Source organism: Gopherus flavomarginatus, chromosome 1 (genome assembly GCF_025201925.1).
Source record: "Gopherus flavomarginatus isolate rGopFla2 chromosome 1, rGopFla2.mat.asm, whole genome shotgun sequence".
Lineage (NCBI taxonomy): Eukaryota > Metazoa > Chordata > Testudines > Testudinidae > Gopherus > Gopherus flavomarginatus.
Window position 1 is genome coordinate 365,338,761 of NC_066617.1, and position 16,791 is coordinate 365,355,551.

General features: G+C 52.3%; 1 protein-coding gene across 8 annotated transcripts in view; it reads right to left on the reverse strand.

Annotated features, from left to right (window-relative positions):
- Positions 1-16,791, reverse strand: part of ARAP1 (ArfGAP with RhoGAP domain, ankyrin repeat and PH domain 1) — a 154,019-nt gene that overhangs the window by 22,918 nt on the left and 114,310 nt on the right. For all 8 annotated transcript variants that reach the window (XM_050943979.1, XM_050942533.1, XM_050943209.1 and 5 more), the window contains 7 exons: positions 16,512-16,724; positions 13,915-14,020; positions 11,642-11,789; positions 10,449-10,535; positions 9,452-9,520; positions 9,042-9,159; positions 3,383-3,496 (listed from right to left, as the gene is read on the reverse strand). In XM_050943979.1, coding sequence (XP_050799936.1) covers positions 3,383-3,496; positions 9,042-9,159; positions 9,452-9,520; positions 10,449-10,535; positions 11,642-11,789; positions 13,915-14,020; positions 16,512-16,724 — 855 coding nt within the window. The remainder of the gene's footprint in view (positions 1-3,382; positions 3,497-9,041; positions 9,160-9,451; positions 9,521-10,448; positions 10,536-11,641; positions 11,790-13,914; positions 14,021-16,511; positions 16,725-16,791) is intronic.

Consider the following 16,791-nt stretch of genomic DNA (forward strand, 5'->3'; position numbering starts at 1 on the left):
TAGACCATCCCTAATAGACATTTATCTAACCTACTCTTAAATATCTCCAGAGATGGAGATTCCACAACTTCCCTAGGCAATCTATTCCAGTGTTTAACTACCCTGACAGTTAGGATCTTTTTCCTAATGTCCAACCTAAATCTCCCTTGCTGCAGTTTAAGCCCATTGCTTCTTGTTCTATCATTGGAGGCTAAGGTGAACAAGTTTTCTCCCTCCTCCTGATGACACCCTTTTAGATACCTGGAAACTGCTATCATGTCCCCTCTCAGTCTTCTCTTTTCCAAACTAAACAAACCCAATTCTTTCAGCCTTCCTTCATAGGTCATGTTCTCAAGACCTTTAATCATTCTCGTTGCTCTTCTCTGGACCCTCTCCAGTTTCTCCACATCTTTCTGGAAATGCGGTGCCCAGAACTGGACACAATACTCCAGTTGAGGCCTAACCAGCGCAGAGTAAAGCGGAAGAATGACTTCTCGTGTCTTGTTTACAACACACCTGTTAATGCAACCCAGAATCACATTTGCTTTTTTTGCAACAGTATCACACTGTTGACTCATATTAAGCTTGTGGTCCACTATGACCCCTAGATCTCTGCCTGCCATACTCCTTCCTAGACAGTCTCCTCCCATTCTGTATGTGTGAAACGGATTGTTCCTTCCTAAGTGGAGCACTTTGCATTTATCTTTATTGAACTTCATCCTGTTTACCTCAGACCATTTCTCCAATTTGTCCAGATCGTTTTGAATTTTGACCCTGTCCTTCAAAGCACTTGCAATCCCTCCCAGTTTGGTATCGTCCGCAAACTTAATAAGCGTACTTTCTATGCCAACATCTAAATCGTTGATGAAGATATTGAACAGAGCCGGTCCCAAAAACAGACCCCTGCAGAACCCCACTTGTTATACCTTTCCAGCAGGATTGGGAGCCATTAATAACTACTCTCCAAGTCCGGTTATCCAGCCAGTTATGCACCCACCTTATAGTAGCCCCATCTAAATTGTACTTTCCTAGTTTATCTATAAGAATATCATCTGAGACCATATCAAATGCCTTACTAAAGTCTAGGTATACCACATCCACCGCTTCTCCCTTATCCACAAGGCTCGTTATCCTATCAAAGAATGCTATCAGATTAGTTTGACATGATTTGTTCTTTACAAATCCATGCTGGCTATTCCCTATCACCTTACCACCTTCCAAGTGTTTGCAGATGATTTCTTTAATTATCTGCTCCATTATCTTCCCTGGCACAGAAGTTAAACTAACTGGTCTGTAGTTTCCTGGGTTGTTTTTATTTCCCTTTTTATAGATGGGCACTATATTTGCCCCCTTCCAGTCCTCTGGAATCTCCCGTCTCCCATGATTTCCCAAAGATAATAGCTAGAGGCTCAGATACCTCCTCTATTAACTCCTTGAGTATTCTAGGATGCATTTCAACAGGCCCTGGTGACTTGCAGGCATCTAACTTTTCTAAGTGATTTTTTACTTGCTCTTTCCTTATTTTCTCTTCTAAACCTACCCTCTTCCCGTAAGCATTCACTATATTAGACATTCCTTCAGACTTCTCAGTGAAGACCGAAACAAAGAAGTCATTAAGCATCTCTGCCATTTCCAAGTCTCCCTTTACTGTTTCCCCCTCCTCATTGAGCAGTGGGCCTATCCTGTCCTTGGTCTTCCTCTTGCTTCTAATGTATTGATAAAAAGTCTTCTTGTTTCCCTTTATTCCCATAGCTAGTTTGAGCTCATTTTGTGCCTTTGCCTTTCTAATCTTGCCTCTGCATTCCTGTGTTATTTGCCTATATTCGTCCTTCGTAATCTGACCTAGTTTCCATTTTTTATATGATGCCTTTTTATTTTGTAGGTCACGCAAGATCTCGTGGTTAAGCCAAGGTGGTCTTTTGCCACATTTTCTATCTTTCCTAACCATCGGAATAGCTTGCTTTTGGGCCCTTAATAGCGTCCCTTTGAAAAACTGCCAACTCTCCTCAGTTGTTTTTCCCCTGGCAAGAACTCAAGAACTCTTGTCTGGCAAGAACTCACTTATCAATAGCTAGGGTGTGATATCCTCATTTCTGTACTGTTCTATCATCTCCACTTCCCTACTGTTTGTCTGCATAATCTCTGTCTGGTTCTGTGACTGTTTCTGTCTGCTGTATAATTAATTTTGTTGGGTGTAAGCCAATTAAGGTGGTGGGATATAATTGGTTAGATAATCATGTTACAATATGTTAGGATTGGTTGGTTAAATTTCAGTAAAATGATTGGTTAAGGTATAGCTAAGCAGAACTCAAGTTTTACTATATAGTCTGCAGTCAATTTGGAAGTAAGGGGGGGAATGGGAACAGGGAATGGGGGCGGGGCAATTGGAATGATGTTTTGCTAAGAGGGGGGAATGGGAACAGGGAATGGGAACAGGGACACAGGAAGCCTCTGTGGTGTCAGAGCTGGGAAGGGGGACACTGAGGAAGGAAACTGGAATCATGCTTGCTGGAAGCTCCCCTCAGGAAACACTGAATTGTTTGTACCTTCGGACTTCGGGTATTGTTGCTCTGTTCATGCAAGACGGACCGGGGAAATGAGAGGGTGAAGGAATAAGTCCTCTAACAACTCTCTCTGTGGGGCACTGCAGGCCTCCCTTTGAAGGTTTCTAACCCTGTTCCCTTGCGTCCCAGGCTCTCTCTTCAATGGAGTCTCCTCTTTCTTTGAGGAACCACCAACGGAAGCTGCAGGGTCAGGCCATATTTGCCATACCTGGTACAGGGGGCAGGGCTGCGGGAGAGAGTCCCACTGCCCCAGCTGGGCAGAGACATGGCAAATGATCTGCGCAGAAACTGACCAGGGCAGGGCTTGATAATAAACGGGCTTCCCGTCTGAGTGAGTGAGAAGGAGGGCAGGCGCTGGAGAAAGACGCTGATGTCATGTCTCTTTGCCCTCTGTTTGCAGGATCAGCTCTGATTGAGCCCATCTGTCGGGTTGAAAAGCTCCTCCCTGCCATTGGTTGGCACCGGCTGGCGTGCGCACGTTCCTAGGTCTTTCCTTTTTCCCTCCCTCCTGCTCCCCAACCATCGGTTTGCTGCCTGGAGCCCCTTAGCACAACCCAGTACTGACAAAGGAAGAGCGCAGAACCCTAGACAGACCCAGGAACATCTGGGTGCAGGATTCTACTCACAGAATTCCAGGGCTCCACGTCTGGAGGATACTGCAGGCTACCCTGACGAACACTGCACCTCCCGCAGGGCACGTGTCTCTGTGCCGCGCGCATCAGACCAGCCAGCTCGCTCTCTCTTTTGGACAATGGAGACTAAGAAGTGCGAGAACCCTGAGCGGCCTGGATCCCATCCACACTGAGGTACATCTCCGACACACCCCTGCAACCACCTACCTAGATAGATAAGCATGTTCTCCATGGACAGCTGCTTCTTCACCACCAGGTAGCTGTCTGTCCCCAGGCCATGCAAGATAGGCAGGACTTTCTCAGAGTAGTGCAAGGGCCGCTCTGCACGGGGAAGGAGGAACAGGTGTATTAATGCCCCCATCTGGCTTCCCCACTCCGCGAGCATGCTGACAGTGACCAAAGCTGCATGTTTTAACTCAACTCTTTGTGAGCCAACTAAATACCCCTTGGGGGAGGATCATCATTTTACATGTATAGAGCCTCTTCAAGTGCTTTACCAACTATACCCAAGCATCTCTTCCCCCATCACCAGAATGCAGCCACCTCTCGGGTGGAATGTGGGCGGCTGTTCAACAGCCTATAGCAACACTACCCAACTGCTTAGGAGAGGCAGTGAATGAAATCCTTTCCAGCTGAGGCTGCAAGGTGGAGTTAGGGAAGCAGAATGTGAGGATTCAGGCTGGACACCAAGGCCTCATGCATCTTCTCTGGCAAAGAGCGCCTGGGGGCTTTTAATGACCACAGAGTTCAGTCCCTAGGCTTTCTGCCTCATCATCAGCATAGCGCCTCCTAGCACAATGTTGGGTAACTGCTTCAATACAGATTCAGAGGAAAAACATCCGTGCCATGTCATGCAGCGCCGAAATCTTTGCTATAGGTCTCCCATACACGTACTGGCCAGGCCAGATCCTGCTTAGCTTGTGCGATCTGACAGAATCACGTATCAGCCACAGTAAAAACAATACAGCCAGGGAACCAGAAAAACACTAGGGAGCAGGCCACACCATTATACTACTGATGGGAAATCAATAGTAAGCATGGTGCAGCGTGAATTAACTAGTCCAATCAATTAACAAACAGCTTTTGAGTGGGACAGTCACCCTTCTAACAAGTTCTCCTGTCCCATTCCGCTGTGGAGAGCCCAGCTCTCTGACAGAGCTCCTTGGCACTGTGCTCCCACTTGGAGGGGACGGAGAAGGCAGATGAAGAGAAAAAGAGGTACTTGCAGACCACAGCCAGTGCAGCTTCTGGGTGCTGCTGCCATCAGAGGGCAAACAGGGTTAATGATACTCCAGTTTTTGTCAGGAGCTTGGAGATCAACGGATGAAAGGCCACGGATCAGAGCTGGGTGCCAAAGGGGCTGTCTTTGCTGCAGAGCTCACTCGGGATTGGCACCTGAGTCAGCCTTGCCCGGGGGTGAGAATCTCCCCGCAAAGCCTCACCGACGTTACTCTGTCTTCCCTTGTGTGTCACCAGGGGGAATGATCCCGGGTTCTTCGTGCCGCAGACGCTGAGCCACACTATGGTTCTCTCCCAGGGAATTGCGGGAGGACTTGTCTGTCCTGGGCACATGAGGGGAATTGTGAGAACGTGCTGGAGGACTATCAGCACTGCAGAGATTTAGCCTGTGTCCTCTGTAAAGTGGGTAGGTTACCAGGCCGAGTGAAAGACTCACCTGGGTTTTAACCTATACCCAAGGGTGCACCTGCGAGCCCGGGCTGAAAGCACCACTAAGCTCAGGTGAGACGGCTGTGTGTGTAGACAGGAGGTGGTCAGGGTCAAACACCGAGTTAGAACCCGAGTTGACTCAAGTGAAGACGTGCCCAAAGAGGGCTAGATGATCATAATGATCCCTTCGGGCCTTCAAATCTGTACAAGTGACTTTCCCATCATGGCTGCGATCCTGCCCCTGCTGGTCTCACTGATTGTATTGCCAGTGACTTCACTGGAAGCAAGACTGAGCTTTTAAAGGAGAAACAACAGCGTATGTCAGCACCGGCCACAACGTGAGGTGAGCTCACCCCACACCCCGCAGGGAGGCAAAGGGGAGTTGTTACTGCAGACAGATGGGCCTTTAATGACACATGGCTCAGCCGAATGGGTCAGGCGGTTTCCCCTTCCTGAAGGCATCTCAGCCATCTGGAGGTCAGGAAACACTGCTCGTGTAAAGCCTTTACTGCCACTGGGATTTTCATAGCATGGCCGGGCAAAATCCGGAGAGGTCCTGAGTAGCTGCAGAGCACCCACGGCTTCCACTGACTTCCTGGGTGTTCAGCTCTTTGCAGGATTCAGCCCTCTGCTGCTACTTAGTATTAACGTGAGGCCTTTCATCCAAGGATCTCAAAGAACTTTCCAAAGGTGAATAGCTATAACCCTCCCTGTTTAAAGGAAACTGAGGGCACAGTGAGGGAAGGCCTAACTTCAAAGTGGCTATTGATTTTGGATGCCACACAGCTGGGGAGCCCAGCTGGACACCTAGGGCCAGATATTCAAAGGTTTTGAGGAGCCTCAAAATGCCGAGAGGCACCTAGTGGGTTTTTTTAAAGTCCTTGATGCTTATCTCATAGACTCATAGACTCATAGGTCAGAAGGGACCAATATGATCATCTAGTCTGACCTCCTGCACAAGGCAAGCCACAGAACCCTACCCATCCACTTTTATAACAACCCCTAACCCAGGACTGAGTTATTGAAATCCTCAAAATTGGTTTGAAGACCTCAAGCTGCAGAGAATCCACCAGCAAGCGACCCGTGCCTCACGCTGCAGGGGAAGGCGAAAAACCTCCAGGGCTCCTGCCAATCCACCCTGGAGGAAAATTCCTTCCCGACCCCAAATATGGCGATCAGCTAAACCCTGAGCATGTGGGCAAGACTCACGAGCCAGCACCCAAGAAGGAATTCTCTGCAGTAACTCAGTTCCCATCCCATCCAACATCTCCCCGCAGACCATTGAGCAGACTTATCTGGTGATAATCCAAGATCAATTGCCCAAATTAAACTATCCTATCATAACATCCCCTCCATATACTTATCAAGCTTAGTCTTAAAGCCAGAAAAGTCTTTTGCCCCCACTACTTCTCTCAGAAGGCTGTTCTGCATCTGTAGGTGCCTAAACACCTTTAAAGATCTGGCCCCCAGCAGCTGGTTTGCAGCACTTCTGCAAATTCAAGCCCCAAATGTCAGGACGGGCACCTAGAAACCGACCCACATAAACTCAGTGGCTGCTCTGGAAATCACAGAAATAGAGGGCGGGAAGAGACCTCGAGGTCATTTAGTCCAGCTGCCTGCACTGTGGCAGGACCAAGTCAACACAAACCGGCCCTGACAGGTGTTTGTCCAGCCTGTTCTTAAAACCCACCAGTGAGGGGGATTCCACAACCTCCCTTAAAAGTTCCACAAGCTCCCTATTGTAGAGCTTCACTACCCTGAGAGTTAGAAAGGTTTTCCTAATCCCTAACCTAAATCTCCCTGGCTGCAGATCAAGCCCATTACTTCTGTATTACCTTCACGGAGAACAACTGATCATTGTCCTCTTTGTAACAGCCCTTCACGTATTTGAAGACTTATCACAGAGGTGGGCAAACTACGGCCTGCAGGCCACATCCGGCCCGCGGGACCCTCCTGCCCGGCCCCGAGCTCCTGGCCCGGGAGACTAGCCCCCAGCTCCTCCCCCATTGTTCCCCCTTCCCCGCAGCCTCAGCTTGCCGCCGGTGCAGTGCTCTGGGCGGTGGGGCTGCGAGCTCCTGGGGCAGCCCAGCTGCAAAGCCTGGCCTGACCCGGTGCTCTGTGCTGGCGGTGGCATGGCTGGCTCCTGCTGAACAGCACGGCTGCCTGTCCTGGTGCTCTGGGTGGCACGGCTGTAGCGCTGCCAGTCACCGGTGCTCCAGGCAGCACAGTAAGGGGGCAGGGAGCGGGAGGGGTTGGAAAGAGGGCAGGGAAGTTCAGGGGGGTGGTCAGGGGTCGGGGGTGTTGATAGGGGTCAGGTCAGGGTGGTCAGAAGGTGGGGAACAGGGGGATTGAATGGGGGCAGGGGTCCCAGGGGAACAGTCAGGAAGGAGGGGGGCGGTTGGATGGGGTGGCAGGGAGCAATCAGGGGTGGGGGGCCCAGAGGCCATCAGGGGACAAGAAGGGGTGGATGGGTCAGAGGTCCTGGGGGGTGGGTGCGTAGGGGAACAGGGGAGATTAGAATATAGAATATCCGGGTTGGAAGGGACCTCAGAAGGTATCTAGTCCAACCCCCTGCTCAAAGCAGGACCAATCCCCAACTAAATCATCCCAGCCAGGGCTTTGTCAGGCCTGACCTTAAAAACCTCTAAGGAAGGAGATTCCACCGCCTCCCTCAGTAACCCATTCCAGTGCTTTATCACCCTCCTAGTGAAATAGTGTTTCCTAATATCCAACCTAAACCTCCCCAACTGCAACTTGAGACCATTACTCCTTGTTCCGTCACCTGGTATGGCTGAGAACAGTCTAGATCCATCCTCTTTGGAACCCCCTTTCAGGTAGTTGAAAGCAGCTATCAAATCCCCCCTCATTCTTCTCTTCTGAAGACTAAACAATCCCAGTTCCCTCAGCCTCTCCTCATAAGTCATGTGCTCCAGACCCCTAATCATTTTTGTTGCCCTCCGCTGGACTCTTTCCAATTTTTCCACATCCTTCTTGTAGTGTGGGACCCAAAACTGGACACAATACTCCAGATGAGGCCTCACCAATGTCGAATAGAGGGGAATGATCATGTCCCTCAATTTGCTGGCAATGCCCCAATTATACAGCCCAAAATGCCGTTAGCCTTCTTGGCAACAAGAGCACACTGTTGACTCATATCCAGCTTCTCGCCCACTTTAACCCCTAGGTCCTTCTCTGCAGAACTGCTGCCTAGCCACTCGGTCCCTAGTCTGTAGCAGTGCCTGGGATTCTTCCATCCTAAATGCAGGACTCTGCACTTGTCCTTGCTGACCCTCATCAGGTTTTTTTTGGCCCAATCCTCCAATTTGTCTAGGTCCCTCTGTATCCTATCTTTACCCTCCAGCGTATCCTCCCATTTAGTGTCACCTACAGACTTGATGAGAGTGCAGTCCACACCATCCTCCAGGCTGGATGGGGCAGGAGTCCTGGGGGGAGACTGTCGGGGGCGAGAAGCAAGGGGGTCGGATAGGCGGCGGGGGCTGGGCCACACTTGGCTGTTTGGGGAGGCATAGTCTCCCCCAACCGGCCCTCCATACAATTTCAGTAACCCGACATGGCCCTCAGGCCAAAAAGTTTGTCTGCCCCTGACTTATCAGGTCTCCCCTCAGTCTTCTTTTCTCAAGGGTAAACACGCCCAGCTCATTAACCTTTCCTCAGCTCGGTTTGATCATTTTTGTTGCTCTCTTCTGGGCTCTTTCCAATTTGTCCACATCCTTCCTAAAGTGTGGCACCCGGAACTGGACACAGTTCTCCAGCTGAGGCCTCACCAGTGCTGAGTAGAGCAGGACATTTACCTCCCATGTCTTACATACAACACTCCTGTTAACACACCCTGAAATATTAGCCTTTTTCACCACTGCATCACATTGTTGATTCACGTTCAATTTGTGATCTACTCTGACCCCCAGATCCCAGTCAGCAGTACGACCGCCTGGCCAGTTATTCCCCACTTTGTAGTTGTGTGTTTGATTTTTCCTTCCTAACTAAGTGCTTTACGCTTGCCTTTATGTTCGATCTAAGTGACTTGCGAGGTCACAATGTCAGAGCCAAGACTCTCCCGATGCCCTCTCTAGTCTGCTCGCCAGAGCTGTTATAGGTTATCCATCCAGCTCTTGGACCCAATGCCCTGCCCGCTCTACACCTGGCAGGTTAGCATTCTCTCTCCCGCCCAGACACCGACCTGCTTCCTCCCTCTCATTCACTTCGAAGCAGCTCCAGTACTCCTTCTCCTTCGTCTCGATTTTCCTCCGGTCCAAGATCTCGAAGGTCAGCTCTTCTGCGGTCATGGTGGCTGGGATCTGAGACGAAGAAGAAAGAAGCCTCTCTCATGTCTGCATCATGGCAGGTCATGTCTCCAGATCCCCCCACCCCTCAGTGCAAGCCCGACCATCCAGTGGGGTACTAGCCCATGGACCTTTGTGTTCATTCTGTGGCTATCGCGTGCCACCACCTGGCGTATCCCTCCAGCTTCCCCTTCCTCGGGGCGCACAGCACATGACTCGGTTTCTGGCAGAGACTCCGCGCAGGCCTGTCTGAAGCACGCCCAGCGACGGCCTCTCTCCTTTCCCACCGCCCCTGCCCTCGCCTCACCCTGATGTGCTGCTCTGCTTCCGTCTTCTTTTCCTCCAGATACACTGTGCAGATGAAGTCCCCGGCTTGCTGGAAGGAAACAAGAAAGGGGCTTTTACCAGCAGGTTCCTGTTTACACTGGTGAGTGTGAATCCCCTCCCGGCCTGGCCTGCCACACCCCAGAGTTAATCTGGGTGCAGAGATCCCCTCAATGCCCTACATTATTAGCCAAATAACCCCCCATCACAGGGTGGCTGGCCCTTTAAGGGGAGAAGGGTCCCAAGCCCTACCTGTGACACACTTAACTCCATAGGTGGGCAAAAGGAAGGTCATGTGATCAGTGGGTCATGTGATTTAATCAGGCCACTGCTCAGCAGGCAGCTGACCCTGTTTCCACCCCCTATTCTCAAGCAATTCAGCACAAGGAGTTTTGCTTTGTTCCCACTAGAATAGATTGCATCTGCCTGAGCGCCCCGCTGGTCAGCAGTAGCAGTCACTGGAGCCGCAAGAAGCCATCAGCAGGAACAAGGAGCATTTCTAGCTGGCTTTGTGGTGGTACAGCAGTGGTCTATTCAGGGATGCTGAGGACAGACCCAGAGGCTGCTGAATGGGAGGGGGAAACAGCTGAAAATGTTTTCTATTTCAGCTTCCAAAGGGTAACAGGAAGTGGCGTGAGCTAGCTGGGTCCTAACAAGCTGCCCCCTTCTACCGCCTAGGATTCTGGGAGCAATAGAAAAAGGGGACTTGCTCTTGGGAGGGCGAATGGACAGCCCCAGCACACACAGCGCCATGAAACGTGTGTCAGAACTGGAAACAGCCCCTACAGCCAGACCGCTACAGCGGAGAGCGACCCTCCCAGGTTAGCTGCTGGAGGAGACTAACTGTATCTGCCTGTTCCCTTTGGAGTTCCTGAGATCTTAGTTTCCCAGTGGATCTCCGAAGAGAAGTCTCAGAGCCGAGCGAGCGTGTGCAGGTGAGACCTGCTCCTCCTCCACCAGTGGGCGGACGGGCCGGCTACCTGGGTTCCACTGGAGGAGCCGGCTATCCGCATCTTGATGATGGCTGTGATCTCGTCCTGCTGTTTTCTCATCTCTTGTTCGTCCACCTGCCGAGAGGAGAGCAGGCCAGAGCAATCAAACCCTCTGCAGCCCGGCAGCAGGAAGGCCAGATGGACAGCTTCACATGGGGCCCAGCTCTGGGGAGGACACGGGCCTCCCCCATCAGTTCCTGGCCCCCTGCCCATAACTGAGCTGTGCTGGTCTGGAGTCACCCACCTGCCCAGCTCCATGGGCCAAGGAAAGGCACCTAAGCGCCTCTGCCAAATGGTGTTGAACTCCTAACAAGGCTTCCCGTGCTTCTCCCCACCCGCCCCAATGTCCTCGAAGCTGCCATGGCTTCACGGCCATTGTTACTCATGCTAGCTCAGGTACGTCCATACATGCTGCATTCACACCCCCTGACCACAGTACAGCTGGACCCTCTGTGTCATCAGTGTCTCTCCTTGATCTGTGAGACGCAATCCCACCCTCCACTTGCCTCCAAGAAAACTGGGCTTCTCTAGCATGGCTCAGACACAGCCACCTTCCCCTCATGGATCCCCCAAATCCAGCCAGTCCTCTCCAAAGTCACCCTTCTCCCAGTGGCTAGGCTTTATTTGCAGAGGGTGCTTTATAGGATCTGGTGGCTAGTGTATTGCTCAGAATCGTATGCCCGGAGCCAGGTGCTGAGTGGTGGGTGAAAAGAGAGGCTGGAGATCAGAGAGATGACAAAGGAAAAAACCTCCTTGTGGAGGAAGCTCCCAGGGTAAAACAATGTGCGCAAAGGGCCATAGTAACAGTAATCACACCGAGCGCTTAACATCCGTGGACCTCAAAGCACTTCACAAAGGAGGTTAGTATCATTGGTACGATGGGGAAACTGAGGCACAGGGAGGGGAAGGAGCTCGCCCAAGGTAGCAGAGCTGGCAGTAGAAGCCAGATCTCCTGATTTGCTGTCTAACATTCTGGCCACCAGACCACACTGCTCCACAGAAGAGCTTGAATAGATAGAGACCACGTTAGAATGGACAACAGTGCGAACACTCATTCTGGATGGGCGAAGGAGGCAATCAATGTTTTCTATAGGTGCCTGGTAGCCGAGTGTACGTGGGGAAGGCTCTAGGCCTGGAAGCCTTCACTCTGCTGAGAAGTAGGGCTTCTGAATGCTACATACGCTAAATATGACCACGTAGCGGCTGATGAGATCCTCCACCACGCGCCCTGCCTTGTAGTCCTTCCCGTCCGTCTGGAAGAGCGTCGGCCCGAAGACGATCGCCAGGTTGTGTGTGTTCATCTGGTTCATCTCGGAGAAGTACTGGACCCTGCGGAAAGCCAGCACGTTAAGGACAGCTCCTCCCAGAGCTCCAGCTGCCTCCCCGCCCTGCCCCAATGGCCCTCTCAGATCTCACCAGGACAGTCGGGGTGTGCGTTTCTGGGGGGACCCTCCATGGGTTGCTGTGTGCAGTGCTCTACTGATCTCCATGAGAGCTAGGCACCTAAACGCCTTATTAGATCTGGGCCCAGGCTCTGCTCCCTAGTGGTGGGGACCCTCTCGGCCAGACATACCCTGCTCCACCTCTGACCTAGGCAAACCCCAGCCGCTGGGTGAATGGCTCAGGGACGCTGCTAGGTCAAAGGAGCCAGCTGCTGCTAACAGGGGATGGGGTTTGAATTCTGCTCTAGCTCCTGGCAGGGCTGGTGGGCAGTTGGGAACAGAACTACCAAGGAGCTGGTAGAAAGGAGTTCCTCTCTCTCCAGCTGGTGGAAGAGAACGAGCTGTGCTTCCTGACAGATCCAGCCAGACGCAGCCAATGATTTTAGTTTATTATCCACCTACTGTGTGATGTTATGATTAATTAACATCTTATATCATACATATTCATTGTATGTTAATGAGAGATCATTTGCAGGATTACAGAAGTACAAGACTGATCAGTAGTTAGAGGAACCATGTACTAGACATGAGTCAGACAAGCTGAAATGCAAAAATCTGTAGGCTGAGGCCTGTAAGATTTTAGCTCAGCTATTTTAGGCCATGGAGACAAGAAATGCTGACGTGAGTCAATGACCGAGAAATAACCCGAAAGATGATGGAAAAAGAGGTACCAGCCGGTAACACTGTGGAAGTTTAGCCAGAAGATTAAATTTAAATGATAAAATGCTGTAACAGCAAATATTGTCTCCCACAAAATAAAGGAGGTACATAAATGTTAAGAGAATCTGCCCAGCCTATAGGGGTCCCTTGTGTTTCTAGGGGACACAGACCAGTAAGAAAGAGAGGGTGGACACTTCCAGGTACACACGCAGAATGTAGGTATAGACAGAATCACAGTATAAAAGAGGGTGCCCAGAGCTGAAAAATTGAGCTTCCCATGGGACACCTCCAGCAGGAACCATGCCCGTATTGATGATCAGCCCCTGAGAGGGCCAACAGACTCGAACCCCATCTAAGAGGATGTGAGCATGTCTGTCGTTACTTATCTCTAGGAAGTGCCAAGCATGTGACATTTAGAACTCTGTCGGTAACTTTAATAAAACAGCTAACAGAGATGTTCTTAAGTATCAGAGGGGTCGCCGTGTTAGTCTGGATCTGTAAAAGCAGCAAAGAATCCTGTGGCACTTTATAGACTAACAGACGTTTTGGAGCATGAGCTTTTGTGGGTGAATATCCACTTCATCAGATGCAACATGGGCATTCACCCACGAAAGCTCATGCTCCAAAACATCTGTTAGTCTATAAGGTGCCACAGGACTCTTTGCTGCTTTTAGAGATGTTCCTGTGAGTGTCTGTGTTACCTGCCTGTGGTTTCAAGTGTTCCTGTGGGCTCTAGATCCAGAACAAAGAGAGAGAGGTCTGCTGAACATGAGACTGCAGCTGCCAGAGCTGAACCCACTGTAGTACAATTAATAAAATAAATGGCTACACAGACCTGGCAGGTGGGACCCATTAGCCATAAAAGGTGCATGGCTCTTTGAAGAGGAGACAGAAGAACCTGTCCCAGGAACTGTGGGAAAGACAAACACTGCTCTGCGGATCCTGAGTCTGGCCTTCATCCTAACAACGCTGTGCATATCTGGAGCCTCCTTTATAGGAGGGTCTCACAACCGCCCTTTGCGGAAGTTCACTTCTAACATGATTGGGGTCACACGGTGAGTTGGTGGCAGAGCAAGGGATTAAGCCCAGGTCTCCTGAATTCCTGGCTTTAGCCCCTTCCCCTCCACAGCCTGTTAGCGAGAGAATGACCCGTATCTCACTGCATCCCAAACCAGCACGTAAACCCAGCGCCTCTTTCCTTAGCAGGGAGGCCTGGTGAGTGACTCTCTGGCTGGGTGGATCCCAGGCCTTGCGTGCCCAGCGGGCAGAACGGGGCACATAGCTCCAGCACCCACCAGAGAGCACTGGCCTCGGCCAGGCCCAGAGTGGAGCCACACCCATGCCCCCCTTACCGGTACAGGTGGTTGATCAGCGCTTTGACTGTGGCTCTGTTCACCACAGGGAGGCTGCTCAGGAGCTGGCGGTACCGGCCAATCTTCTCCTCCTCATTTTCAACCGCTGGCGGGGAAGGAAGCAGAGCACAGGGTGAGCAGGGCCACTCGGTGGCAGAGCGGTTGGGTTTGGGGGAGGAGGCTACCAGCCAAATGCTGCCAGATTGGCTGCTAGGCTTCCCTGCCAGGGGTCATCCATGGTACAAACTGAACTGGACTCTCACCGGACCCTCCTCTGCTTGCCTGACCCCCATCCATCCATCTCCCAGACTGCCCCTCACCTGCCCCATCCCCTACCACCAGCTGCTTCTCCTCACGGATCCCCTGGCTTCCCACCCCTAGACACAAGCCCTCAGCTGCTGTTCAGCCAGGAGGAGGCAGCAGAGGAAGGGCTGGGGCGTGCTGGATGCAGAGAGGAGGTGGTGTGGCACACAGAGGATTGCTGCCTGCTGGGGTAGACTTGGGCAGAGGGAATCCTGTGGCACCTTATAGACTAACAGACGTTTTGGAGCATGAGCTTTCGTGGGTGAATACCCACTTCCTCAGATGCATGCATCTGAGGAAGTGGGTATTCACCCACGAAAGCTCATGCTCCAAAACGTCTGTTAGTCTATAAGGTGCCACAGGATTCTTTGCTGCTTTTGCTGCTTTTACAGATCCAGACTAACACGGCTACCCTCTGATACTTGGGCAGAGGGGGCGGCCCCACTTGGGAAAGAGCACTGGGGGAACAGAAGGGGCCACGTGGTGAAGACACTCGGGGGAGACTCTCTGGGACCCACCCAGCCTTCCTGGGTCCTGGAAGGATTCAAGTCTCGTGCTTTTCTTCTCCTCCAGCCAGCCGCACTGGGCAAACCTGACTGCGCTGCTACCACCAATGACCTGTCCATGGGTGTGGATGGAGGACAGCCTAGACAGGCAGGGGCGTGGGTGGAGGACAGCCCGGACAGGCAGGGGCATGGGTGGAGGACAGCCCGGACAGGCAGGGGCGTGGGTAGGGGACAGCCCGGACAGGCAGGGGCGTGGGTAGGGGACAGCCCGGACAGGCAGGGGTGTGGGTAGGGGACAGCCCGGACAGGCAGGGGTGTGGGAGGGAAGGGACACGGCTGAGCTCCCTGCTCAGATCTCAGCTGGTTGTCAGCCGGATTCACCCATCCCAGGTGCTGGTGCTGCTGGGCAGCTCCAGCTGTAAAGGGTGAATGGTCCGGCGTCCTTTCTGCTGTGCTGGACAAGCCAAAGCATCGCCTCGTCCCTCTGACCTGCCGCAAACCCACCAAGAAGAGAAACACCCCCCACCCCAGCGAGGCTGGAGATCCAGGACCCGCCTGCGTCTCAGTCCAGCCCTGCTCCCCTCGTTTCCCCTCAGCCTTCCCCCATAGGAAGACTCGGATCCTCCCACCGCAGAGGGACCTGCTCCTGTGCCATGTTCCCCACTCAGTCAGGGCAGGCTCCAGATCTCTCTTGCTGTGACTCATGGCCCTGTCTGCGCCTGGCCACTTCTAACCCCCAGAACCAGAGCTCTCAAGCCGCCCAGAGTTCTCCAAACAAAACATCTGCAGCCCAGATGCTGTTTCCCAGCTGGACGGTGCCACGGAGGAGCCAGCAGGTGGCACTAGTCTGCTGCAGCTCAGCTATGTGTCTCACCCACCTGCTCAGCAGAGCTCTCCAGGCTAAATAAACCAGGAAAGAATGTCTTGGAGTTGTTCTCAGGCACTCTCAGACTAGAGCCCACTGAGCAGGCTGTAGCATCCTGCTGTGCAGTGCTGGAGTGACACAGGCAGAGGTCTGGCTGAGTCGTCTGCTACTGACTTGAGATAATTAAGCTCCACCCGTAGCAGAAATGCCTAATCCTGCAATAATCAATCACAATATGAATCCCATAGAGAGCTGGCTGGTGTGTGCATGTCACACTGCCCCCTACTGGATGGCATCAGAACTGCTGAACTGTGTGTCGCAGGCCCGTACGGCTCACAGCTCATGGAGATTAGCTAAGCTCTAGGAACAAGAGGCTGGGAGTTCTGTCCCTGTGACACTCTAAGAGGACATAATGTGCAGCCAGAGGAGTGAGAATTTGTGACAGTGATTTGTCCTTCTCTGGTGCCTTCCTTCTATGGCTCTCAAAGTCTTTTACAGACAGCAGTTAAGTTTCATACACTCCAGTGTGAGAGAAGTAAATAGTATAACTCCCATTTCACAGATGGGGAAACTGAGGCACAGGGAGGGCAGTCACTTGCCCAAGGTCACCCAGCAGGCACGTGGCAGAGCTGGGACTGGAACCAGCAACCCTGACTTCCAATCCCTTGATCTAAGCCCATCTCAGATTAGTCTCCCCTTTTGGGATACACGCTCCTCTCTAAAGCAGGGCCTGTTAACAACCTGGACTCCCCATTATCCTCCCACTCCAGAGCACCCATCTGCCACTGCTCTCCCTGCAATGCAGCCCCCTTGTGTCAGACTCATAGATTTACGGACTGTAAGGCCAGAAGGGAGCCCTGGATCACCCAGCCTCACTCCTGTCATTCAAGGCTCTGCCAAGAGAGGACAGCAGCGACCCCTACCTGCTGCCTTCAGCCAGTCCTGGCAGAACTCTTTGGTGAAGAGCCCATCCCCGAGGTCTCGGAAGAACCTCTTCAGCGTGTTGGAGACGTCGTCCACGTGGTGCTCCCCTTCCTTGAGCCGGACCCTGCGCGCGTCCTTCCGGAGCATCTCCAGCAGGCTGGTGGTCTTGGAGTTCTGGCCGCTCTTCCTGTAAATCCCCTCCGAGGTCAGCCCTGGAGCGGGACAGGTCACTCGAGGTCAGCGATGTGAAGGGGGAGTCACAGGCCACCCGCCCTCCCA